At 45.9% G+C, this 20,000-nt stretch overlaps 4 protein-coding genes across 7 annotated transcripts in view; 3 read left to right on the forward strand and 1 right to left on the reverse strand.

Moving 5' to 3' along the window:
* The window catches only part of rtn4rl2b (reticulon 4 receptor-like 2b), a 3,405-nt gene extending 910 nt beyond the window's left edge, over positions 1-2,495 (reverse strand). The window contains exons 1-3 of the mRNA XM_042062007.1: positions 2,352-2,495; positions 794-1,020; positions 1-440 (exon numbers count right to left, since the gene is read on the reverse strand). The exon at positions 1-440 is cut by the window's left edge and continues 910 nt beyond it. Coding sequence (XP_041917941.1) covers positions 1-440; positions 794-1,020; positions 2,352-2,400 — 716 coding nt within the window. The 5' untranslated portion in view covers positions 2,401-2,495. The remainder of the gene's footprint in view (positions 441-793; positions 1,021-2,351) is intronic.
* A 5,402-nt stretch (positions 2,496-7,897) lies between these two features.
* On the forward strand, positions 7,898-12,263 carry LOC121681477 (zinc finger protein 2 homolog). Its single transcript, XM_042061237.1, has 2 exons — positions 7,898-7,941; positions 10,231-12,263. The coding sequence occupies exons 1-2, from the start codon at positions 7,929-7,931 to the stop codon at positions 12,261-12,263; spliced, it is 2,046 nt and encodes a 681-aa protein (XP_041917171.1). The 5' UTR covers positions 7,898-7,928.
* Positions 12,264-13,392: 1,129 nt separating this feature from the next.
* LOC121682010 (zinc finger protein 557-like) lies at positions 13,393-16,696 on the forward strand. Its single transcript, XM_042061993.1, has 2 exons — positions 13,393-13,519; positions 14,161-16,696. Exons 1-2 carry the CDS (start codon positions 13,504-13,506, stop codon positions 15,870-15,872), a joined length of 1,728 nt encoding a protein of 575 aa, XP_041917927.1. The 5' UTR covers positions 13,393-13,503; the 3' UTR covers positions 15,873-16,696.
* Positions 16,697-18,950: 2,254 nt separating this feature from the next.
* The window catches only part of LOC121682030 (alcohol dehydrogenase class-3-like), a 4,753-nt gene continuing 3,703 nt past the window's right edge, over positions 18,951-20,000 (forward strand). The window contains exons 1-4 of one of the 4 annotated variants that reach the window (XM_042062029.1): positions 18,951-19,037; positions 19,450-19,490; positions 19,578-19,679; positions 19,881-20,000. The exon at positions 19,881-20,000 is cut by the window's right edge and continues 31 nt beyond it. In XM_042062029.1, coding sequence (XP_041917963.1) covers positions 19,473-19,490; positions 19,578-19,679; positions 19,881-20,000 — 240 coding nt within the window. In that variant the 5' untranslated portion in view covers positions 18,951-19,037; positions 19,450-19,472. Of the gene's footprint in view, positions 19,204-19,449; positions 19,491-19,577; positions 19,680-19,880 lie in introns of all 4 variants that reach the window. The other 3 variants (XM_042062028.1, XM_042062027.1, XM_042062026.1) reach the window with 3 other exon arrangements.

The raw sequence follows: 20,000 nt of genomic DNA on the forward strand, positions 1-20,000 counted from the left end.
AGGATGGTCAGGCGGCCCAGGTCGCGGAATGCCCGCCGATGCACCTGCCGGACCTTGTTGTCGTGGACGAGCAGCCGGTCCAGGTTGACCAGGCCGCGGAAGGCGTTTTCACCCAGCACGCGGATGCGGTTGCCGTGCAGGAACAGGTGGGTCAAGTTGACCAGGTCGGAGAAGAGGCCGTCGGCCAGGTGCGTCAGCAGGTTCTCCTGCAGGTAGAGGAACTGCAGGCTGTAGAGCTTGAGGAAGAGGTCAGCGGGGAGCGTGGCCAGTCGGCAGCGGTGCATGTGCAGGCTCTGCAGACGCTCCAGGCCTCGGAACGCGCCGCCGTCCAGATGCTGCAGCCCCGGGTTGTCGCCCAAGTCCAGCTCCTCAAGCACGCGCAGCGAGCTGAACGCACCTCCCTCGATCCACGTGATATTATTGGAGTAGAGCCACAGCACCTGTAGGGATCAGGGGAGAGGAGAGATAGAGAGAGATCGAGAAAGAGGAGGAAAGAATGAATTAGAGAGAGAATTAAAGGATGGATAAGGACAAAATATTGAAGCAACTGCCACACACATACACACATCTACATAGACACACACATTACCCCCCCCCCCCCCCCCCCCCCCCCCACACACACACACACAGACACACAGACACACACACACTCACCCACTCAACCATCCACCCATCCAAACACATCAACCTACACACACAACACAGACAGAAACAGGTCCTGTCTCCCCCATACACACACACACACACACACACACACACACACACACACAGACACACACACACACACACACACCTGTGTCTCAAAGCCAAAGGAGTCAGCGCGGAGCTCTGTGATGTGGTTGTTCTGCAGAAAGACGCGCTGAGAGTCGTACGGAACACCGATGGGGACCGATGTGAAGTTCTGTGATTGGCAGCTGACCGTCATGGGCGACGGGTAGCACACACACAGCTTTGGACATGCTTCCCCCGGTGCACACCGACACATCACCAACCACAACACTAGCCACAGCGTCAGAGCACCTGGGGATAGGGGAGTGAGAAAGAGAGAGAGAGAGATTGGGAGGGGAAGTCGGGGGGGGGGGGGGGGGGGGGGTATAGAAAGAGAGGCAGGGGGGAAAGTTTTTTTACATTTATAAAATTAATTAAAAAAAAAATATTTTCATTTTCATTTTTTTATGTAAAAAATACATTTCATTTCAAAAGAAAAAAATCTTATTTTACTTTATTTTTTTAAAACGGAGGTGGAGTTGGGTAAAGAGCAGGTGGAGAGTAGCTCAGGGAACGTGAAGTTATGGGAGCGAGTTCGTAGCAGACGGAGCTGTTCTTCTGCGTGGTGCTGAAGTCTCCAGAGGGACACAGATATGACGCAAGCAGGAGATTTTCGCAGATTACTGAGATCCAGGCGACAAATTTGACACCTCGCTTCCAAATGTTTGGTGTTTAGCTTTTTCTAAGCCAGGCCCGCGACCTAATTGGCAAACCGGGCTTGCACTCTTACCCGTGTCGACTCGTGCCAATCAGTGTTCTTTCGGTATTTACGCACCGAGCTAAGAGTGCGTGAAACCCCAGTGGCCAAAAGGTCGACTCGTCAGAGGCTTGTAACGTCAGAGGCTTGTAAACGGAGACGGATAAGTTTCAGCAGAATATGTATTATTGATTAGCGTTCTCATGGGCTCCGGTAACGTGGGACAATTACAGAAGGCTCCGAGAGACAAGGCGCATAAATAAGTAAAGGCACGCGCATTCATCCACTCCACGCAAGATTTTCCGACAACCCCTGACCCGGTCAACCACTGCACGAGGAAATATGGAGCGCCCCTTGACGCACAATGTTCTCAAGAGATTCGGTGTCTGATTAACGATTCTACTGTCTTCCTTGCACATGCTTTATCCCCGTGCAATGACCCCCTCCAATCACTCACGCGCTATAAGCATCTGCAAGTCGCTCGCGCTCAATTTCCCAAGAACAATACGCAAGAGAAAATATTTCAGAAACTGCTTAAAAAATATGATGTAAATATATAGGGGCAAAACAAACAAAGCATGTAAAAAGTCTGCCATGACCTTTCCACACTGTGCACAGACGTACAGGAAGAAGCGGTGTTCCGGAGCTTGAGTGGCTCATTAATCAGTAAAACTCATTAAAAAGCACAGTTAAACTCTCCTATTGCCAGCACAGGGTCAGCTGCTGATTAAATGTATTTTTCAAAGACAGTCGCTGGCTGGTAAACAACTTTTACGACAGTCTCAAAACTTAAATTTACACTTTGACAATGTTAAGAAATACATAAACATATAAGTTTAGGCTTTGCAAATGCAAATAGACTACATGCAGAGGGAAATAAACTTACTCTTAAAGTTGAGCGTCTTGGATCTACGGATGCCCGAGCGAGAGTCCATTCCGAACCGAAACCGAGAGCGAGTTAGCCTGAGCGCAAGGACGTGCCTGCTGTCTGCTATCTCTGCTGACGGTTACTGTAGATCTGGAGCGCACGAGCTCGAGACGGTGACTGGTGGCTGCACGAGATCCCGGCGACGGTTTATACGCGCATCGCGGTGGTGGGCAGCGACGGATTCTCTCCTACGTCATTGTCGTGAAGGCGTCCAGAGGGACGAATCAGAGTTGCTTAGAGAAGGAAGCAACAGTGTGTCTGTGTGCGTTTGTGGTCAGTGCCCGCCCACCATTCACACACACACACACACACACACACACACAGACTCGTATGCCTACCATGGCAGGGAATCAAACATTTGTTCTCCATCGAGTTCCCAGACTTTAATTGCCCACGCAAGGTATTATCTTGTCATCATGTCTCATCAACGTGATCAATTGATAGTAGGCCTAGGCTTCATTATTCACATGGAGACGCTGACAGGCTGTCACAAAAACCGGAGGAGACCACATACAAAGCGTCAGCTCTTATGCCCATACAGGGATATGCATTTTCTTGAAACAGCATGACAAGGTCTCCCATAACTTAGAAAACAAATCAGCTGATTGAATAGATTCACTCTCCATTAGTGTTACCAGAAGTGTCCATTTGTGGTCCATCACTGAACTTCATGATGATGATGATGACCACTATCACTGTATTTCTTTGAAAACGTAAAATAACAACACATTTTAGTGTTTATAAACAACACATATTTTAGTGTTTATAAACAACACATATTTTAGTGTTTAAAGAGTACTTTAAAGGTGCAGGAAGTCACATTTGTTTGTGTTTATATTTACATTTCTTAGCAGACAATTTTATCCAAAACAATGTACATTATATTTTAAACAATGACCAAACAAAACACACCAGAGAGGTAGCTTACCCCTCCCTTCAGTATTCCCAGAGAAACTCCACGCATGGTTTCGTTTTTGTTTTGGGGGACAGGCTGCTCCCACTTTGTTTATCTCCAGTTTTCAGAGCCTATGTTGCCTACTAAGAACTGTTTTTTTTTTTACAGTGTACTCACAAAATGGGAAGCTAGCAGTCGTTAAGAGAAGATTGTTGAATGTGACAAAAATGTTATGGGCTTGAAATCACGTACAATCGCTGCGTGAGTGAATGCACCTTTAAGAGTGCACCTTTAAGTTTCACCAGAGTATCCTATGTATGATACCTGTGTGGTGTTTACTGACATGGACCAGTGAAGAATCTTACATGTGCATGCAAACTGTGTATAATGTTTTATGGTGAGTATAGTAGTAATAGTAATAGTAGTAGTAGTAGTAATAGAGTGTGTGTGTGTGTGTGTGTGTGTGTGTGTGTGTGTGTGTGTGTGTGTGTGTGTGTGTTTGTGTTTGTCTGTGTAATGTTTTATGGTGAGTAATGCAGGCAGAACACGGGGGGCAGGACAACGTTTGGGTAACAGAAGTTCATGCACAAACAAAGTGGAGTGGAACATTGTGTGTGTGTGTGTGTGTGTATTTGTATGATTGAGATGTATTGATTCAGTGTTGTTGTTACAGTAATATGATTCTGGTCATACTGTCCTGTGTGATGCACACAATCTGCCTGTGTACTTGCCCACATAATCACTCATTTACAAACACAATCGAAGAGAAGCAAACATACTTCACTGCATGAAAAGAGCCAAAAGCCATGGGTACTGTCATCAATTCAGTCCAGGAGGTCGTGGGGGAACATGCACACACACACACAGGCGGCTGATCAGACAGATGACCACACACCCCCTCAACACTCGGGGCCACTGACACATTCCTCAAAGAGCAACAGACCCCCCTGTGTGTGTGTGTGTGTGTGTGTCTGTGTGTGTCTGTGTGTGTGTGTGTGTGAGTCAGGCATCCAGCATGGTCTGATGCCTCCTCGGCTTCTTATGTGTTGAGAATGACCCTTAAATGTGTTGAATCGCATGTGCATAGCCACGCATGTGCACATACACACACACACACACACACACACACGCATACACACACACAGACACATACACATTATTAGAGTAAGTTATACGTTTTATGATGGTCCATGAGATTTATCATGCTATCAACACCACACAACTTTTGAAACACGATGTGCATAGAATTATCAGTGTACTCATGAGCGCACACCCAGACACTGCAGACCTGCTGTCTGTATACTGTAACTACCATATGTTGTGTGAATGACAAACACACAAAGAGGGTGACTCAGGACACAGACACACACACACACACACACACACACACACACACACACGCACACACACACCTCAGCTGTGAGTGAAGGGGTCATGACACACACTCTGGAAATGTTCCTTCTCTCCTCTTTCTCTGTTGTGTTCTCTCACTCCATCCTCCACCTTTATCCTGATCTCACCCTCCATTTAGAGTTGCATCAGTGAGAGTCAAACTTGAGCTGAAAACATCCACGAATGCATTCAGAGTTTTATCTGATTTCTACTCGTCTTAAAGGGCCCTTCTGGCAAAACCCAAACTTTAAACCTTTTAACATGTCCATTAGGTATTTTATTACACTATAACATTTAGCATGTCCGAAATTAACAGTTAACCCCATGCCTGAGTAGTAAGCAGGTGCACGAAAAGCTACTACAACACAGCTGGCGCTGTAGGTTGGTGTTTGTTGCAGTAGGTGTTTGTTGGAGTTGGATGGTGTTGGTGGTTGGTGTTTGTTGGAGTTGGTCGGTGTTGTTGCAGTAGTTTGGTGTTTGTTGGAGTTGGTCGGTGTTGTTGCAGTAGGTTGGTGTTTGTTGAAGTTGGATGGTGTTTGTTGGAGGTGGTTGGTATTGTTGGAGTTGGTCGGTGTTGTTGCAGTAGGTTGGTGTTTGTTGGAGTTGGATGGTGTTTGTTGGAGGTGGTTGGTATTGTTGAAGTTGGTCGGTGTTGTTGCAGTAGTTTGGTGTTTGTTGGAGTTGGATGTTGTTGTTGGAGTTGGATGGTGTTTGTTGGAGTTGGATGGTGTTTGTTGGAGTAGGTTGGCATTTGTTGGAGTTGGTTGGTGTTTATTGGGGCAGTGTGCAAACACCTTTAGACTCATAGCCTATGGAGCACCATGCTTAACGAAGGCGGAGTTGTACAGACTACAATGTCGGGGGCCATGGGGCAATTAGTTCCCCACATCAGAGACGAGGCAGAGGATGTAAAGATGCATACAAGGTGAATTTGAATGTCCATGGTATGAAGATGGTCTATGGCAGTGGTTCTCAAACTGTTTTCTGTCATTCCCCACTTTAAAGGTGGGGAATTTTCAAGCCTTGCCTGACCACATCAACCCGGCAAAATAGTAATGTTAAAATACTTTTTTCACATCTTGGTTCCACATGAAATTTCTCAGTCCGCTGGATCAGATGTTATTTTAATTCATATGTTGGTCTGTTTATGACTCTTATGTTTGTGTGAGGCTATATTGTTTTGAATCTATGATCTTCCTTGTCAAAAAAGAAAGTCATTATTAAAGATAGGCAAAAAAGAACAAATTTCCTCCTGTTCCTCGCGCCCCACCTGTCATGTCTCTATTCCCCACTAGTGGGGCCCGCCCCACACTTTGAGAACCACTGGTCTATGCCAATTTTGGTGAAGATCAGGTGAAATTTGTGACCTGTGAAAACTTTTTAGTGTTTTTGATTAAATCCACTATGGCGGCCGAATCAATTACGTTGACATTTTTCAATTTACGATAAGATCGAGCACACAGGTCAAAATTTGTGTGAACGCACGTCCAACTTTGGCCTGTTGGTGGCACTAGAGCATTCGAGGTGCCGACATAAAACTTGGTGCTATGAATCATGGCACTGTCCCCAATAAGTGATCCAAATTTCAGAACTTTTCACCAGACGGTTCTATGGGCTGCTGTAACCGAGGTCGTAATTCGTCCGCCGCTCACGGCCCTCGAACCCGCACACCTCAACACTCACCGGCATGGGAGTCGAACGCTCTAACCACTGAACTAAAAGCCCACGCTTCCAACTCAGCGGTTAGAAGTGCTCTTAAGGTTAGGGCTGTGAGGATTTAGACGGGCAACTAGCACGCTAGCTCAGTTCGCCTCCGTTACACTGCCATAGACTTCAATGGTGGAATAATAATAGGGAGGAAAATGTGGTTTTGCCATGGAAGACAGATCATGACAAGTGTGTGAATGCTGTAGTGTTTACGAGCTGTTGAGGAATCTGGGCTAAAGATGTGTGAAAGAAATTAAAGTTTTGCACCAGTACTACACCTCATGAAGGTGGGGATCAAGCAGGTCTTTCTCAGACAGAAAACATCAGCATTGAATGGCGCTTCAAAGAACAACAACAACAAAAAACAACATGAGTTAGAATACCAAGACTTCATCACTCAGTCTCAAATGGGATAAATGTCACACCTGGCCTTACAGCCAAAACAATTATACTCTTTCGTATTCCAGCTAGAACACACACACACACACACACACACACACACACACTTGCTCACTCACTCACACACACACACACACACACACACACACACAACCACCATCACCACCACACACACACACACATTCACAGCATGTGCCAGCTATTTTGTATCTTTGTCTAGTCGGGGGGACACACAGCAGCATGCACAGCCACACACACACACACACACACACACAGACACACAGACAGACACACAGGAGCATGCACAGACTCTCTCTCTCTCTCTCACCTTTTCTTTCCCTCTCTCTCTCATTTCCCGTTCATCACTCTGAGTCAGTGGCAGGGTTTTCAGCCCTTTCTCTCCGCCTCCTTTCTCTGTCTATTTTTAGTCCTCTGGTTGTGGGCTTTTTATTTTTATGTAGTGACAGTCACAGTTATGACGCACAACTACAAGAGGGAGAGAGAAAGAGAGAAAGAGAGAGTGAGAGAGGGAACTTCGAGCCTTGTATTCGAGAAAACCTCATAATAGAATTTCTTACAAGGAATTGTCACAAAATACAGGGGTTATATTTACAACCACATGCATTATTCAACCACATCAAAAGTTGAAGACCTAAACAAGACACTCAATAACAACAATAAACTCAAGGATCTGATCTTTCTTTCTGTGTGCGTGTGTTTGGCCCACAAATCCCCATCTTGTGTTTCTGGGAATTGATTTATTGATTTACGTTAATTAATTTACTTTTCAGTAACTTACATACCCTATGTCAATTATGTTACAGGGGCCATTGTCACCAGAGCAACTCGGGGTTAAGTTCCTTGCTCAAGGGCATATTTGAACCCACAACTTTTCTGGCTCCTGCATGCTAGCCTAGCTCCTTAACCTAGTAGCCTATGCTACCACCACCCCAAAGTGATCACGTTGATTAAAAAGTCAACGTTACAAAACAACAAAATAGTATCCAAACCCCTCATATTCTCCAAAAATCTTTGTTTCATACTTCAGCCCACTAGGCGGCAGTAATGCGCTACAGCTGATTTGTGAAGAATATGAAGCGAAGAAGACGAAGGATTTTCTTCTATTTCTGAGTACTACGGCAATGCAAAGGTTTTGTAAGTTGACGAGATACGTGTACAGATGTGTATTAAACATGCCGGTTGTGTGGTAGTTGAGAGATATATTTATAACGATACCTTCTTGCCAAACGGTCGCAGCACCTGCCTGTCACCCACCCCTTATTCTGTGTCGCATAGGCATAGGCTACAGTTAGACAGTTCGTGCGTGCAATCAGTGTGTAATGAATAGGGTGACCAGATTTGGGTTTGGGAAAAAGAGGACACTTCAGTGGGGGGGGGGGGGGGGCACCATGTATGACCATATCATACATGGTGACTATGTATGATAATGAGCTTGATTGGCCGGCCCAACGCTAACAGAAAAACACTGCCTCAAAAGACTATTTTGAACACTTGAAAGTTTTCAATGTGCAAAAACAATAATTACAATAAAAGCGAGCTCTATACGCGCAAGATATTTGGATGGCAACCCATCTTTAATGTTGCATATCTCTAAATTTGATCCAAGGTGTTTCTGAATCTACAAACTGAATCTAATTTTGAACAATCTGTTTTAGAGTTTATAATCCTGACCTGTGAAAACAGTTGTGTTGATGACTGATGTGGATATGTTGTCTATTTTCTTATATCTATTCAATCATGTCTATTATTAGGCCTACCTCTTTCCAACCCATTATTATTAGATATTTTTTTGTAAAGAAATAGGCCTACATCTATCCCTTATGTTATGCCAACATATTTAATTCACCTGCATATAGGCTACAGTAGCCTAGATAGAGGATTATTGACATCTGCTGTGTGCAGGCTATCCCTTTAAGGCAGTTTAAAGGGATAACCTAAGTGCAGTTTCCTACCCAAAGCTAGAAAGTTGCTAGGTCGGCAATCGTCCAGAGAAAGCCGCTCATACAATGGCAGAAGTGTTCGTCATGTTATATTTTTTACAGTCTATGGTTATGAGTTGATGTGCCATCAAAATGTTTTTGGAGACGTAATGTTAAGGTCGAAAAACTCTGTCACTTTAGCTGATGAGCTCTCACCCCTCGCTGCCGTTCGATGCTTTGCTGAATATTGTGTAGCCTACCTGTAGGTCGGTCGTTGGCACCTTTATTTGCGACATATAAGTGCCTGCTTTGCAGGTCAGGCACTCAGCTTCATGTTGATATCGACCGAGACAAAAACATGGAAATTTACGTTTTAATTCGTCAGTGAACTTACACTAAACAAGGAAGTTTGCGCTATTGAGGTGACTGACTGACCAATTAAATGTTTGAGATTATATCGACCAATGACGGTAGCTATAGGTCAGGCTCAACACCCTACACTTTCCACTCAATGCAAAGCGAACATAGATATATAGGCTATCCATGAATGAAACATGAATGAAAGAGAGAGCAATGCAAATTCGCTGTAAACACGTTTGAGGCTAGAATAAACAAAATCCCGGACGACTTTCAAATTCCGCCCGGACACTTTTTTAGGTTTCAAAAAGAGGACATGTCCGGGCAAAAGAGGACGTCTAGAATGAATAACTGTTGTGAACTGTTGTGATACAGCGTATCTAGGCCTTGTGCACGGAGCTGTTGATGTCAACGAAGTGCATACAAAACGTCTCAAGATCACCTTTGACATGATAACCTGTGCTAATGCTCTTATGAATGAATGGTTTTGAAGCCTAGACATTTTTTAAGACTTATGTGAGCTTTTCATAATGGTTTAATTTTACTCTTCCTTTTGTTCCTAGGCCTACTCTGTTCAGTACAATGGCTTTAGGTTTAAAGCGACTATTTTTACTATCAATTCTGAATATGAGTTTGATATCTACCAAGTTTTATAATTGTTGGAAGATTGAGCCAAGCCTAATAACAACACAGTTAGACCTGTATGCTTCAACCTGGCCGTTGCCAATACTGATGGTAGGCTAATAGTTGCCTGTTGCCTCATATAGTCTTCATTAGGCTATAGCCTATATCTTCATTAGGCTTCGTTGTTACTCCAGCGTAAGACATCGTGGCCATAAGGCATGTCAACTACACATCAAATTATTAGGCAACAATGCCACCTTCTGGATATATTGGGAACATTTCACCGCCTCTTTCACTCTCTTGCTGTTTCATCCATCTCCCTTTCTCTCTTCTCTCTGATCAGTTTATAATGGCTCAGATGCTTATCCTGCTGTCATCCCTCACCCCAACTCTGTCTTTCCCTCTCTTTCTCTCTTCTCCCAGATCAGTTCATATGAAACTGTAAGCTCAGATGCTTCTCCTGTTGTGTGTTTGAGGTGTCGTCCCTCACCCCAACTCTGTCTTTCCCTCTCTTTCTCTGCAGCCCCTCTCAGGGCTCAGGCCGCTGGCTGGTCCAGCAGTGAGGAGTCAGAGGAAGAGTCTCATCCCCCTCGGGCCGCTCCCGTGGCAATATGGAAGGGCAAAGCCAGGGAAGAGGGGCAGAGTGGCTTCAGATGGAGAGGAAGGCACAAGATGGAGATAAAGGAGGAAGAGGAAGAGTCTCATCTCCCTCGGGCCGCTTCCATGGCAACGTGGAAGGGCAAAGCCAAGGAAGAGGGGCAGTGTGGCTTCAGATGGAGAGGAAGGCACAGGACGGAGATAAAGGAGGAGGAGGAGGAGGAGGAGGAGCAGAGTGTGAAGGGTTCAGGTGACGCAGATGGAGAAGATGAAAAAGACAAAGTGCACAGACTGGTCGCACACCGGAATTCAACTTGCACTGGTGTGTCTATGGCTACTAAGTATAAATGCATAGACTCCCACCACTCGCTGGTAAAGCAGTCCAGCAAAGAGGGTGACCAATCAGAGAGCAAGGAGGCAGATGATGCCATTAACGATGGACAAGGAAGTGATGGAGATCTCAACCAATCAAAGAATGATGATGCAGGCAGGAGGAACGAGTTAATGAAAAGAAAGTGGGGCTGGAGAAAGACCAGCAGGAGGGAGGAGCCTGAACAGAAGAGAGGGAGGAAGAAACAAACCAGGGAGGAGGAAAGTGATGGAGAGAGTGATGGAGAGGAGGAAGACAAGAAACAAGAGAGTGATGGAGAGGAGGAAGAGGAAGATGTTGCAACCAAATGCAAACGTTCACAGAATAGACAAGTCCAGAACACAACAAGAGTCCGAGAGGACCAAAGTTATGGAGGAGAGGAAGAGGAGAAGAGTGATGCCGAGAAGAACGATAAAGAAGACTCAGAGCAAGATGTCTGCAACAGGTCAAGGGTCAAAGAGGAGAGAAGTGATGGAGGGGAGAGTGATGGGGAGAAGGAAGACGAGAAAGAAAAGAGTGATGCAGAGGAGAAGAGTGGCAGAGCGGAATCACAGCGGGATGTAGTGACCAAGCGGAAACAAGTCTGCGACAGAATGCGGGTCGACGATCAGGAAAGCGCCGGGGAAGAACATCACATGTCAGACACAGAGGCGCCATTGAGGTGCAGCCAGCGGAAGAGGGCGTGTGTTAAGGATGTTAGCGTTGCCGTGACGGACGACAGCGCATCAGAAGAGGACGCGCGTCCCAGGAAGAGACGTACGCCCGGCAAGTTGACCGGACTGAAGCACAGCAGGAAGAGACAGGCCGGCGATGAGGAAGGGGGACTGGCCAAGAAAGGGGGGAGGCAGCGTGAAAGGATGGGACCTTTCATCTGTGAAACGTGCGGCGCCCTGTGTGAAAACAGGGCCACCATGGCGCGGCACCAGCTCAAGCACACGGGCGAGAAGCCGTTTGAGTGCGAGGAGTGCGGCAAGCGCTTCGTCAACGCCACCAACCTGCGCATCCACCAGACGGTGCACGCCGGCACCAAGGACTACATGTGCAATGAGTGCGGTATGCAGTTCACGCACCTGGCCTACCTGAAGCGCCACCTGCTGCGCCACACCAGCGAGCGGCCGCACACCTGCGTCGTGTGCGGCAAGGGCTTCGTGCAGAAGTACCACCTGGAGCGGCACGAGCGCACGCACAAGCTCCTCAGGTGCAGCGCGTGCGGGGAGGCCTTCGGCCGGAGCCAGACCCTGGCGGCGCACGTGCGCAAGGAGCACCCGGGCGAGGAGGTGGTGGAGGAGGCGGCAGCGGCGGCGGAGGAAAGTGCCGGAAAGGCCCGGGGTGGGATTACGTGCGAGCTGTGTGGCAAGGTGGCGCCAGGGCCGTCGCAGCTGCTGGTGCACATGCGCGTCCACACGGGCGAGAGGCCGTACAAATGTCTCATGTGTGAGCGACGCTTCGCTCAGAGGAGCCAGCTCAATGCGCACCAGCGCACGCACACAGGCGAGAAGCCTTGGGTGTGCCCACTCTGCCTCAAGTCCTTTACCCGCCGGACGTACATGGACCAACACAGGCGGAATATACATGGGGAAAAACTCTGATTCTGCAACTCAAGGCAGTGCACATATACACATACACTAGGACAAACTTTTACAACAAAAAAGACGAAAACTCTACATTTCTTGGCAACACACATGCACAGACATAATGTGATTCAATACCTCAGGGCAACACAGATACACTACACACTCGAACAGACAGGGGCAAACTGATTCTACAGCTTGGGGCAACACACACACACACACACACACACACACACACACACACACACACACAAATGTACACAAGAAATGTACTGAGAAAGGCTTTCTTCTGAACACATGCTTTGATGAATGCTTTGATGATTGTGTTTGGTGCTGGTAGCTTTATAACATCCATAGCATCTTAATGATTTTAAATGCAGTATTGGTTTGGAACTTTGGATCATATCCACAGAATTTCCTTTTTATGAAAATGTGCTGTCAGATCTTGTTAGCTGTTGTGACTGGTGTTAAACCCTTCAAACCCTTGAATTGTTTCCAGAGAGTTATACCAGAGAATTTATAAACAAGGAGACATGGCACTTAAAGAATCCTCCATAGAAATGTATGGGGACAGGTCGTAACGCCAAGATGGCGATTGTCTACACACTGATTTCCCTGTATCCCTGTTTGCTGGTGTGTTTTGTTTAACTTTGTTGATAATTAAAAGCTATATCCATATGATTTCTGAAGAATCCTCATTTTACTGCATGCTTTCAAAAGTGCCTGAATCACAGAAGGCTACAAAGAGATGTGGAGAGATGTTAAGGAAGAAAAAAGAATAGGCTCTATTTGGCTCTGTATAATTGCCTAATGTGAAAAGACATAAGTTCCCACCTTCAAACTAAACCCCTGTGGACAAATTATTTCTGCAGGTACATCATTTTTTTGCACACAGACAAATTAATTCCACAGCTACAAAACAGTTCTACACTTGTGCAAATTATATCCTCGAAGACTATTTTTTTTCGCACATGCACAAAATATTTCTACAAGTACAAAATTTCCGTACACAAGCACACATGTTTTATACAGCTGCAAAACTCTATTGCACTTGTGAATATCTTTTCACGGGCACAACATCTTTTTGGCCTTGTTTTGACTTCATATTCGTCAGGCCTACCATCATGTCATCGTCCGGCCTCTTGGGGCCGCCCGAGAGAATCGAACGCTAGCTGACATCAGTAGTAGACGAAGAAGCAAACTGGCTTCCCAGTGGGAAGAGAGTGGTTTGTTGACAAGAACATTCGAACTGGAGACAATGATGCAGAGATTTTGTAAGTCACTGGACTGTATTATCTGGATGCGATAATGATCATATGATGATAATTATATACGGGTGTCAGGCGACGTCGCTAGATAGTAAGCTTTTTTCAGCTGAATGCAGCTCACAACATGTGTCATTTAAACTTACATGGCTGTTGTTTGACATGTAGCCTAACTGATTAATGCGTCATACTAAAATGTCGATTGGTTCGACGATTGAGGATGTTGACTGCAGCTCCATGTAAGCTACTAGTATCAGTTACGTTAACTCAGAGAATGTCTAATAAGGGTAAACGGCTCTGGTTAACTCTGGTTAAGGCAGGAAGTGTATAAATTCAGTCATGCCATTGTCAAAATGGTCTTTTTGTTAGACTATGACGACGCTAACTTGTAGAAGGCAACCTGGGATCTACATTTGGTTTAAAGAATTTAAGTTCCTTACATTCCTAACATTGGAAATAGTAGTAGGCTATATGATGCATGCATCATGAATCAGTTACAACAGATGAACGTTAATCAGATCAAGTCTATGTTGTGAGCTGCTTTCAGCAAAGGCCTAGATTGACACCATATTTCTTTGCGTATGCTTTTCTTTCCTTTCATCACCTTTGTTGTCGGTTTTTGACTCTTGTCATCTGTTTTCTGTCTTCAGCTCCTCTGACTCAAGGCATACCTCCGATATGCAGTGAGGAGCTCAGTGAAAATTCAGAAGTAGAGTCTGGCCGAAGCAGTTACAGGAAGCTGAAGAAAACGGCAAAGCGTAGAGCACGGGGTGCAGGCCAGCACAGTCGCGGGAGGAGAAGGAGAGAGCCGCTGTCAGAGGAGGAAGATGAGCAGAGAGCTGTGAGTTTGGGCAGCGAGGGAGAAGAGGAACCTGTGCCTCGACGCCGGGCTAGTCCCCGAGGCTCTAGAGCTGGGTGTAGAAGAAGTAATAGAAGGCAGCCACAGGTGCCTAAGGGGAGCTCTCGTTATCAGGTGGCGAAGCAGGCCAGCAAAGAGAGTGACCAATCAGACGACCAGGATGGTGGAGACGGACGTGATGGAGAGGAGCTCGCCCAATCGGAGAATGACGATGTAGACAGAAATGAGGAACCAGTGAAAAAGGGGAGGGGTAGAAGAAAGACCAGCAGCAGAAAGGCACCAAAACAGAGGAAGAAACAAACCAGAGAGGAAGAGAGTGATGGAGAGAATGATGGAGAGGAGGAAGACAAGAAACAGGACAGTGATGGAGAGGAGAGCGACAGGGAGGATGAGTATGAATCAAACCAAACGGCATCAACAAAACGTCAGAAATCACAGAAAGGACGCTTGAAAAAGCCAAGTAAGAAGAAGCAGACCAGTGAATTGGAGCAGGATGCTGCCACAAGGCGTACGCGTGGCTGGAGAAAACGAGTCCTGGACGACAAAGAAGAGTCCGAGGGTGGGGAGGAGAGCGAACCCGAAAAGGACAAATCAGTGAAACGGAGGCGAAGGAACAAAATGCGCACAGAAAACGAGGAGAATTGTGAAGAACAGAGTAGCGAATCGGAGGCGCCATCAAAACGAAAGAAAAGACGTTCCAGCAAGGCAAACGGTAAATCGAGAAAAGAAAAGGACCCGAATGCACCCAAGAAACCGAGGAAGCCACGTGAGGGGACGGGGCCTTTAACCTGCGAGACCTGCGGCCTGCTGGTGAAGTGCCGAGCGGCTATGAACAGACACAAGCTCACCCACACGGGCGAGAAGCCATTTAAGTGCGAGGAGTGCGGCAAGCGCTTTGTCAACTCCACCAACCTGCGCATCCACCAGATGGAGCACACGGGCAAGAAGGACCACATGTGCAACGAGTGCGGCCAACAGTTCACGCACCTGGCCTACCTGAAGCGCCACCTGCTGCGTCACGCCGGCAAGAAGCCGCACACCTGCGCCGAGTGCGGCAAGGGCTTCGTGCAGAAGTACCACCTGACTCGGCACATGCTGATCCACAGCGGCGCCAAGCCGTTCAAGTGCCACGTCTGCGGCTTGTCCTTCAACCGGTCGGAGTACCTGACGGGGCACCTCAGGAAGGAGCACCCCGAGGAGGTTCCGGCGGTGGAGGGGGACTCGGCCAACTCTCTGGAGAAGGACCAGGTCACGTGCGTCATGTGCTCGAAGACGCTGCGGTCCAAGTCCCTGCTGGTGTTGCACATGCGCACTCACACTGGAGAGCGGCCCTTTTGCTGTGACCAGTGCGGCCGCCGCTTCGTACAGAAAAGCCAACTCACAGCTCACCTGCGCACGCACACAGGCGAGCGCCCGTGGGAATGCCCGGTGTGCGAGAAGCGCTTCACGCGCGGGACGCACATGAACGACCACATACGGACTGCACACGGGGAGAACACCTGAATTTGCACACGCCAACAGACATGCAGGGGGTTCCACTTTTACCTAAACACAAGTGTATCACGCTTGGGACTGAATCTTTACAACACACACACATACACACACACACTTTACATACATGTATTTGGAATTGTTTTATGTCAAAATAATGCTAACATTCAGTAACATGTAAGGCATTGGTTCTCTCTATGAATTTTGTTAATTGTTTAGGTTATTTTTTTATTTTCTGTAAGAATCTTGATGCTCCAATTTAAGATGATTCAGATAACAAAACTGAAGCAGCCTCAGCCTTCATTATTGACACATTTTAGTTGGTGTACTCTTGCCCTCTAACAGTATGCCGTGTGTGTGTGTGTCTGTGTGTCTGTCTGTCTGTCTGTCTGTCTGTCTGTGTGGTGTGTGTGTGTATGTCTGTGGGGATAACTAACACACATACCCACGTCTGTGTGACTGTGGGCGATGGGAGATGGCACTAGGAACTGTAAACAACACCTTCCTACTACTTCCCATTTGTTTTGTGCAATGCCAGAAGTTTTATACTGCCTGCCTACATTTACTGTGTTAACTAACATCCAAATTGAAAGGGTTGAATTTTAGCTCATGTCAAACCCAATCACCATGATTTGTTCCACAAACGTTTATATGTTGAGAATGTAGACCATGGATTGACAGCTCCTCCAGCTGAATAACTACTTGGACTTTTCATAGTAAGTAATTTTGCTGTCCCTTTAGTCTACACTGTAGGTTCATTTTACAATATTTACATTTTAATTTTATGTTACATTGCAGTTAGTCACAAAGTTAAACAAAAACTGGTTTGTCAATTGCCACTGATTGGAAATATCAGGGACTTTTGCTTGGAAATATCAGGGACTTTTGCTATGTGCAAAGAGCACTATTTGTTATCAATCTGAGCATCTGGGAGAGGATACTTTTGGCGAAGAAATCCCATGAAACATCCCCTACCGCTATTTTCCAGAACCATAGTAATTTATTTTAACACTTTTAAATATTTCATAGCTGTGGGTGTATTCTTGTAAAATCAAAAAGTTGTGGTGTAATTAACTTGAGAATAGCCTTTCAGCATTCCGCTCTCCTGTTCACAGGATTGGGGGTGGCTTGCTCTTCCCTTGTTTTACATCTTAGGCCAGGGATGCCACGGTGAAATTGGACAGGGGGCCAGATTTTTTTCAAGTGAGACCTCGGGGGCCGGATTACACTTTCGGACTGAAAATGCCAAACACATGGATAGGTAGGCTATTTGAAATTATTAATGAAGGCCTACACATCAAAAAGAAATTCCATTGGCACCAAAATAGCCTCACAATGAGCCCTACAATTACATAACCTAAAGCAGGAGACAGTTACCCTCTAAAAACGTTTTCCTATCCATGCAAGTAGCCTACATTTATAAATTAGAAATGCAACAAAATAGACTAGGTGCCAACAAAACACATTTCCTATAAATAACACAAGTGTTACTTTTATTATATTTATTGAAGGCTTGCACATGAAAACACGTCAATGCATAATTAGGCCAATTAAAAGAAGGCCTGGCCAAGTAGGCCTAAACGAGTCACAGAAAGTAAGCGCCAGAATAAAGTAGTCCAACAATAGTCCATGTGATTGTATATCCAGTAGGAATTAGTAAAACAAAAAGACACCTTTTAACTTTCACCAGCTTGTCCATATCGGGGGACAGTTTCTGGGCAGTGGCTATTTAGCCTGCATAACATCATTCAGATGTCCGTGCGTCGGGCGATTTCGCACTTTTGATTTATTCATATTCATCACGGAAAAGGCCTGCTCACATAAATATGTTGTCCCAAACATACATCTACACAAGTATTTGACCTGCAAAGGCCGTGAGCATTGGGTACTGTGGTGGCAAGGATTGATCAAATGATTCGAGTGCAACAGATACATAATAGGCTAATCCTTCGACGGTGCAACACTGCAGTTTTATCAGTTCCATTTGGATCGCCTCTGGGACCTCGGAAGCGTCAATCGTGAATGGAGAGCAAAAAAGCGCAAAGTCCTTTTCCAGTTCAGCAAAAAACGTGAATCGATTGTCAAACTCATGCCTGAGTCCGGAAGGCAAGTTTGCGTAGCCTACTTGTCCATACTCGATTAACAGGCTGAGATTTTAGACAGGGGAAGTGGGCTGCATTGCGCTTGGAGAGCTGCGTCTAACATAACGCCGGTTGACTTTGAAAAGCACGAACACTATCAAAATACTTTGTAACGAGTTTGATAACATTTCGATAGCGACTAGTCTACCGTCAGCACGCTGCTGCAGCTGAGGCGAGCAACAGACCAACTGACGGATTCCACCGAAAATTAAATAAAATAAAATAAAAAATATTTTCTCCCCTTATCACCCGCGGGCCGGATGTGACATACAGTCGGGCCGGGTCAGGACCGCGGCCGTAACAGCCGTAACCCTGGCATCACTGTCTTAGGCCCTAACATTGAAACATTTAGGGCAGGGGTTCTCAAAGTTTTGATTGGTGAGGGCCAATTCAGGAACCCAAAATTGAAATGAGGGCCACCAAAGGGGTGGGGGGAGAAAAAGAAAAAAAAAGAACCTGGAAAAAAATCATTTTTTAATCATTTTAATGACCAGGTTGCATCTCCACAGTTTAAATGTATTGCATTAAACACATTTTAATTCATAACTGAGGCTAAACCTGGCAAAACTTGTGAAAAAATTGCAATGCACACACAATCACTGGGGTTCACAAATTTGGGATATAACAGTTCTGGTTGCAGTCCATTTCAAGTACAAACTTATTGAGAACAAACAGTCTCAGTGTGCCTTGCTTCTTATCAGCATAGGCCTTAAACCTATGCTGATAAAACCTGACGGCCAATTTTCAAAGCACACAGTACAGTTGTACAGTTTTACAGATGTTATCAGATGTTATCGCGGGCCGCCAGAAATGTTTCCGCGGGCCGCCATTGGCCCCCGGGCCGCACTTTGAGAATCTATGATTTAGGGTATCCTTATTTCCTCATTGCCCACTTATCCACAAGAGGGTGCTGTGAGCTTTATTCTGAAGACGCCCGTCAGAATAAAATATCGACAGAAGAAGACTGCAATGTCCAACCTGCAGAGTTGTCTCCTCCGAGTTCATTTGAAGTTCTTTGAAGTGTGAAGGCAAATCAGTCAAAATCTATTTCATTGTTACTAGTCAGTGGCTGAACCTTTCCTGCAGTGGGCTACATGCTGTGTTCATACTTTAACTTAGCCTAGCCTATTGCATATTGCTACCATGTTGTCTCTTTTCATATATTGTGGTGAACTAAGGGACCCTTGACGTTCAGACTGCAGGTCAATCATTTTGTATAGGCATACGGTTAATGCAATGATCCCAAGACGAAAGGTCATTCTCATTACAATGCAAAATGAAGCTATAAAACTAATATAATAGATGACGTAGCCTATTCTGTATATTGCATAACGAATTGCATTTCGAATAAACTGCATTGCTAAACTTGAGCGAGACAGATTTTCACCTATGAAAAAAAAAAAAAAATAGCCAAAAAGCCTAATTTCTTTTGTACATTTATTTTTGAGAGCGAGCAGCTATATCCTACGACATGGACACCGAGGGAAAGGTATTATTTCTATTACCGCACATCTGTCTGTGTTATAACAACAAAGCAAACGTTCTAACCACCGATAATATGCGCACCGATACCCAGGTGATCCGGTGTAGAGCGGCGGTGGCCTGGAAAGCGGGTGAAGCCCTGATCGTCGAGGAGGTGGAGGTAGCGCCACCCAAAGCACACGAAGTACGCGTCAAGGTAGGCCTCTGTCAAGGGTAACCACCAGCCCTGCCCTTCACTGCTCAGTATGCCTTTTTAATTTAATACCTTGATCCACTAACAGACTCCCGTCTTCTGATCTGGCCTCTGATGCAATTCCTTACAGTGCCTTCACATAGATACAACCACAGTCATCTGTGTAACTCTAAATGGACACTGTATTTTTTGTGTGGTGGGCAGATAGCAGCCAGTGGGGTGTGCCACACAGACTGGGCATACCTGCATGGGGCAGGCAGGGGTATGGAGATGCGGCCCTTTCCCTTGGTACTGGGGCATGAGGGTGCCGGGGTGGTGGAGAGT

Source organism: Alosa sapidissima, chromosome 14 (genome assembly GCF_018492685.1).
Source record: "Alosa sapidissima isolate fAloSap1 chromosome 14, fAloSap1.pri, whole genome shotgun sequence".
Lineage (NCBI taxonomy): Eukaryota > Metazoa > Chordata > Actinopteri > Clupeiformes > Clupeidae > Alosa > Alosa sapidissima.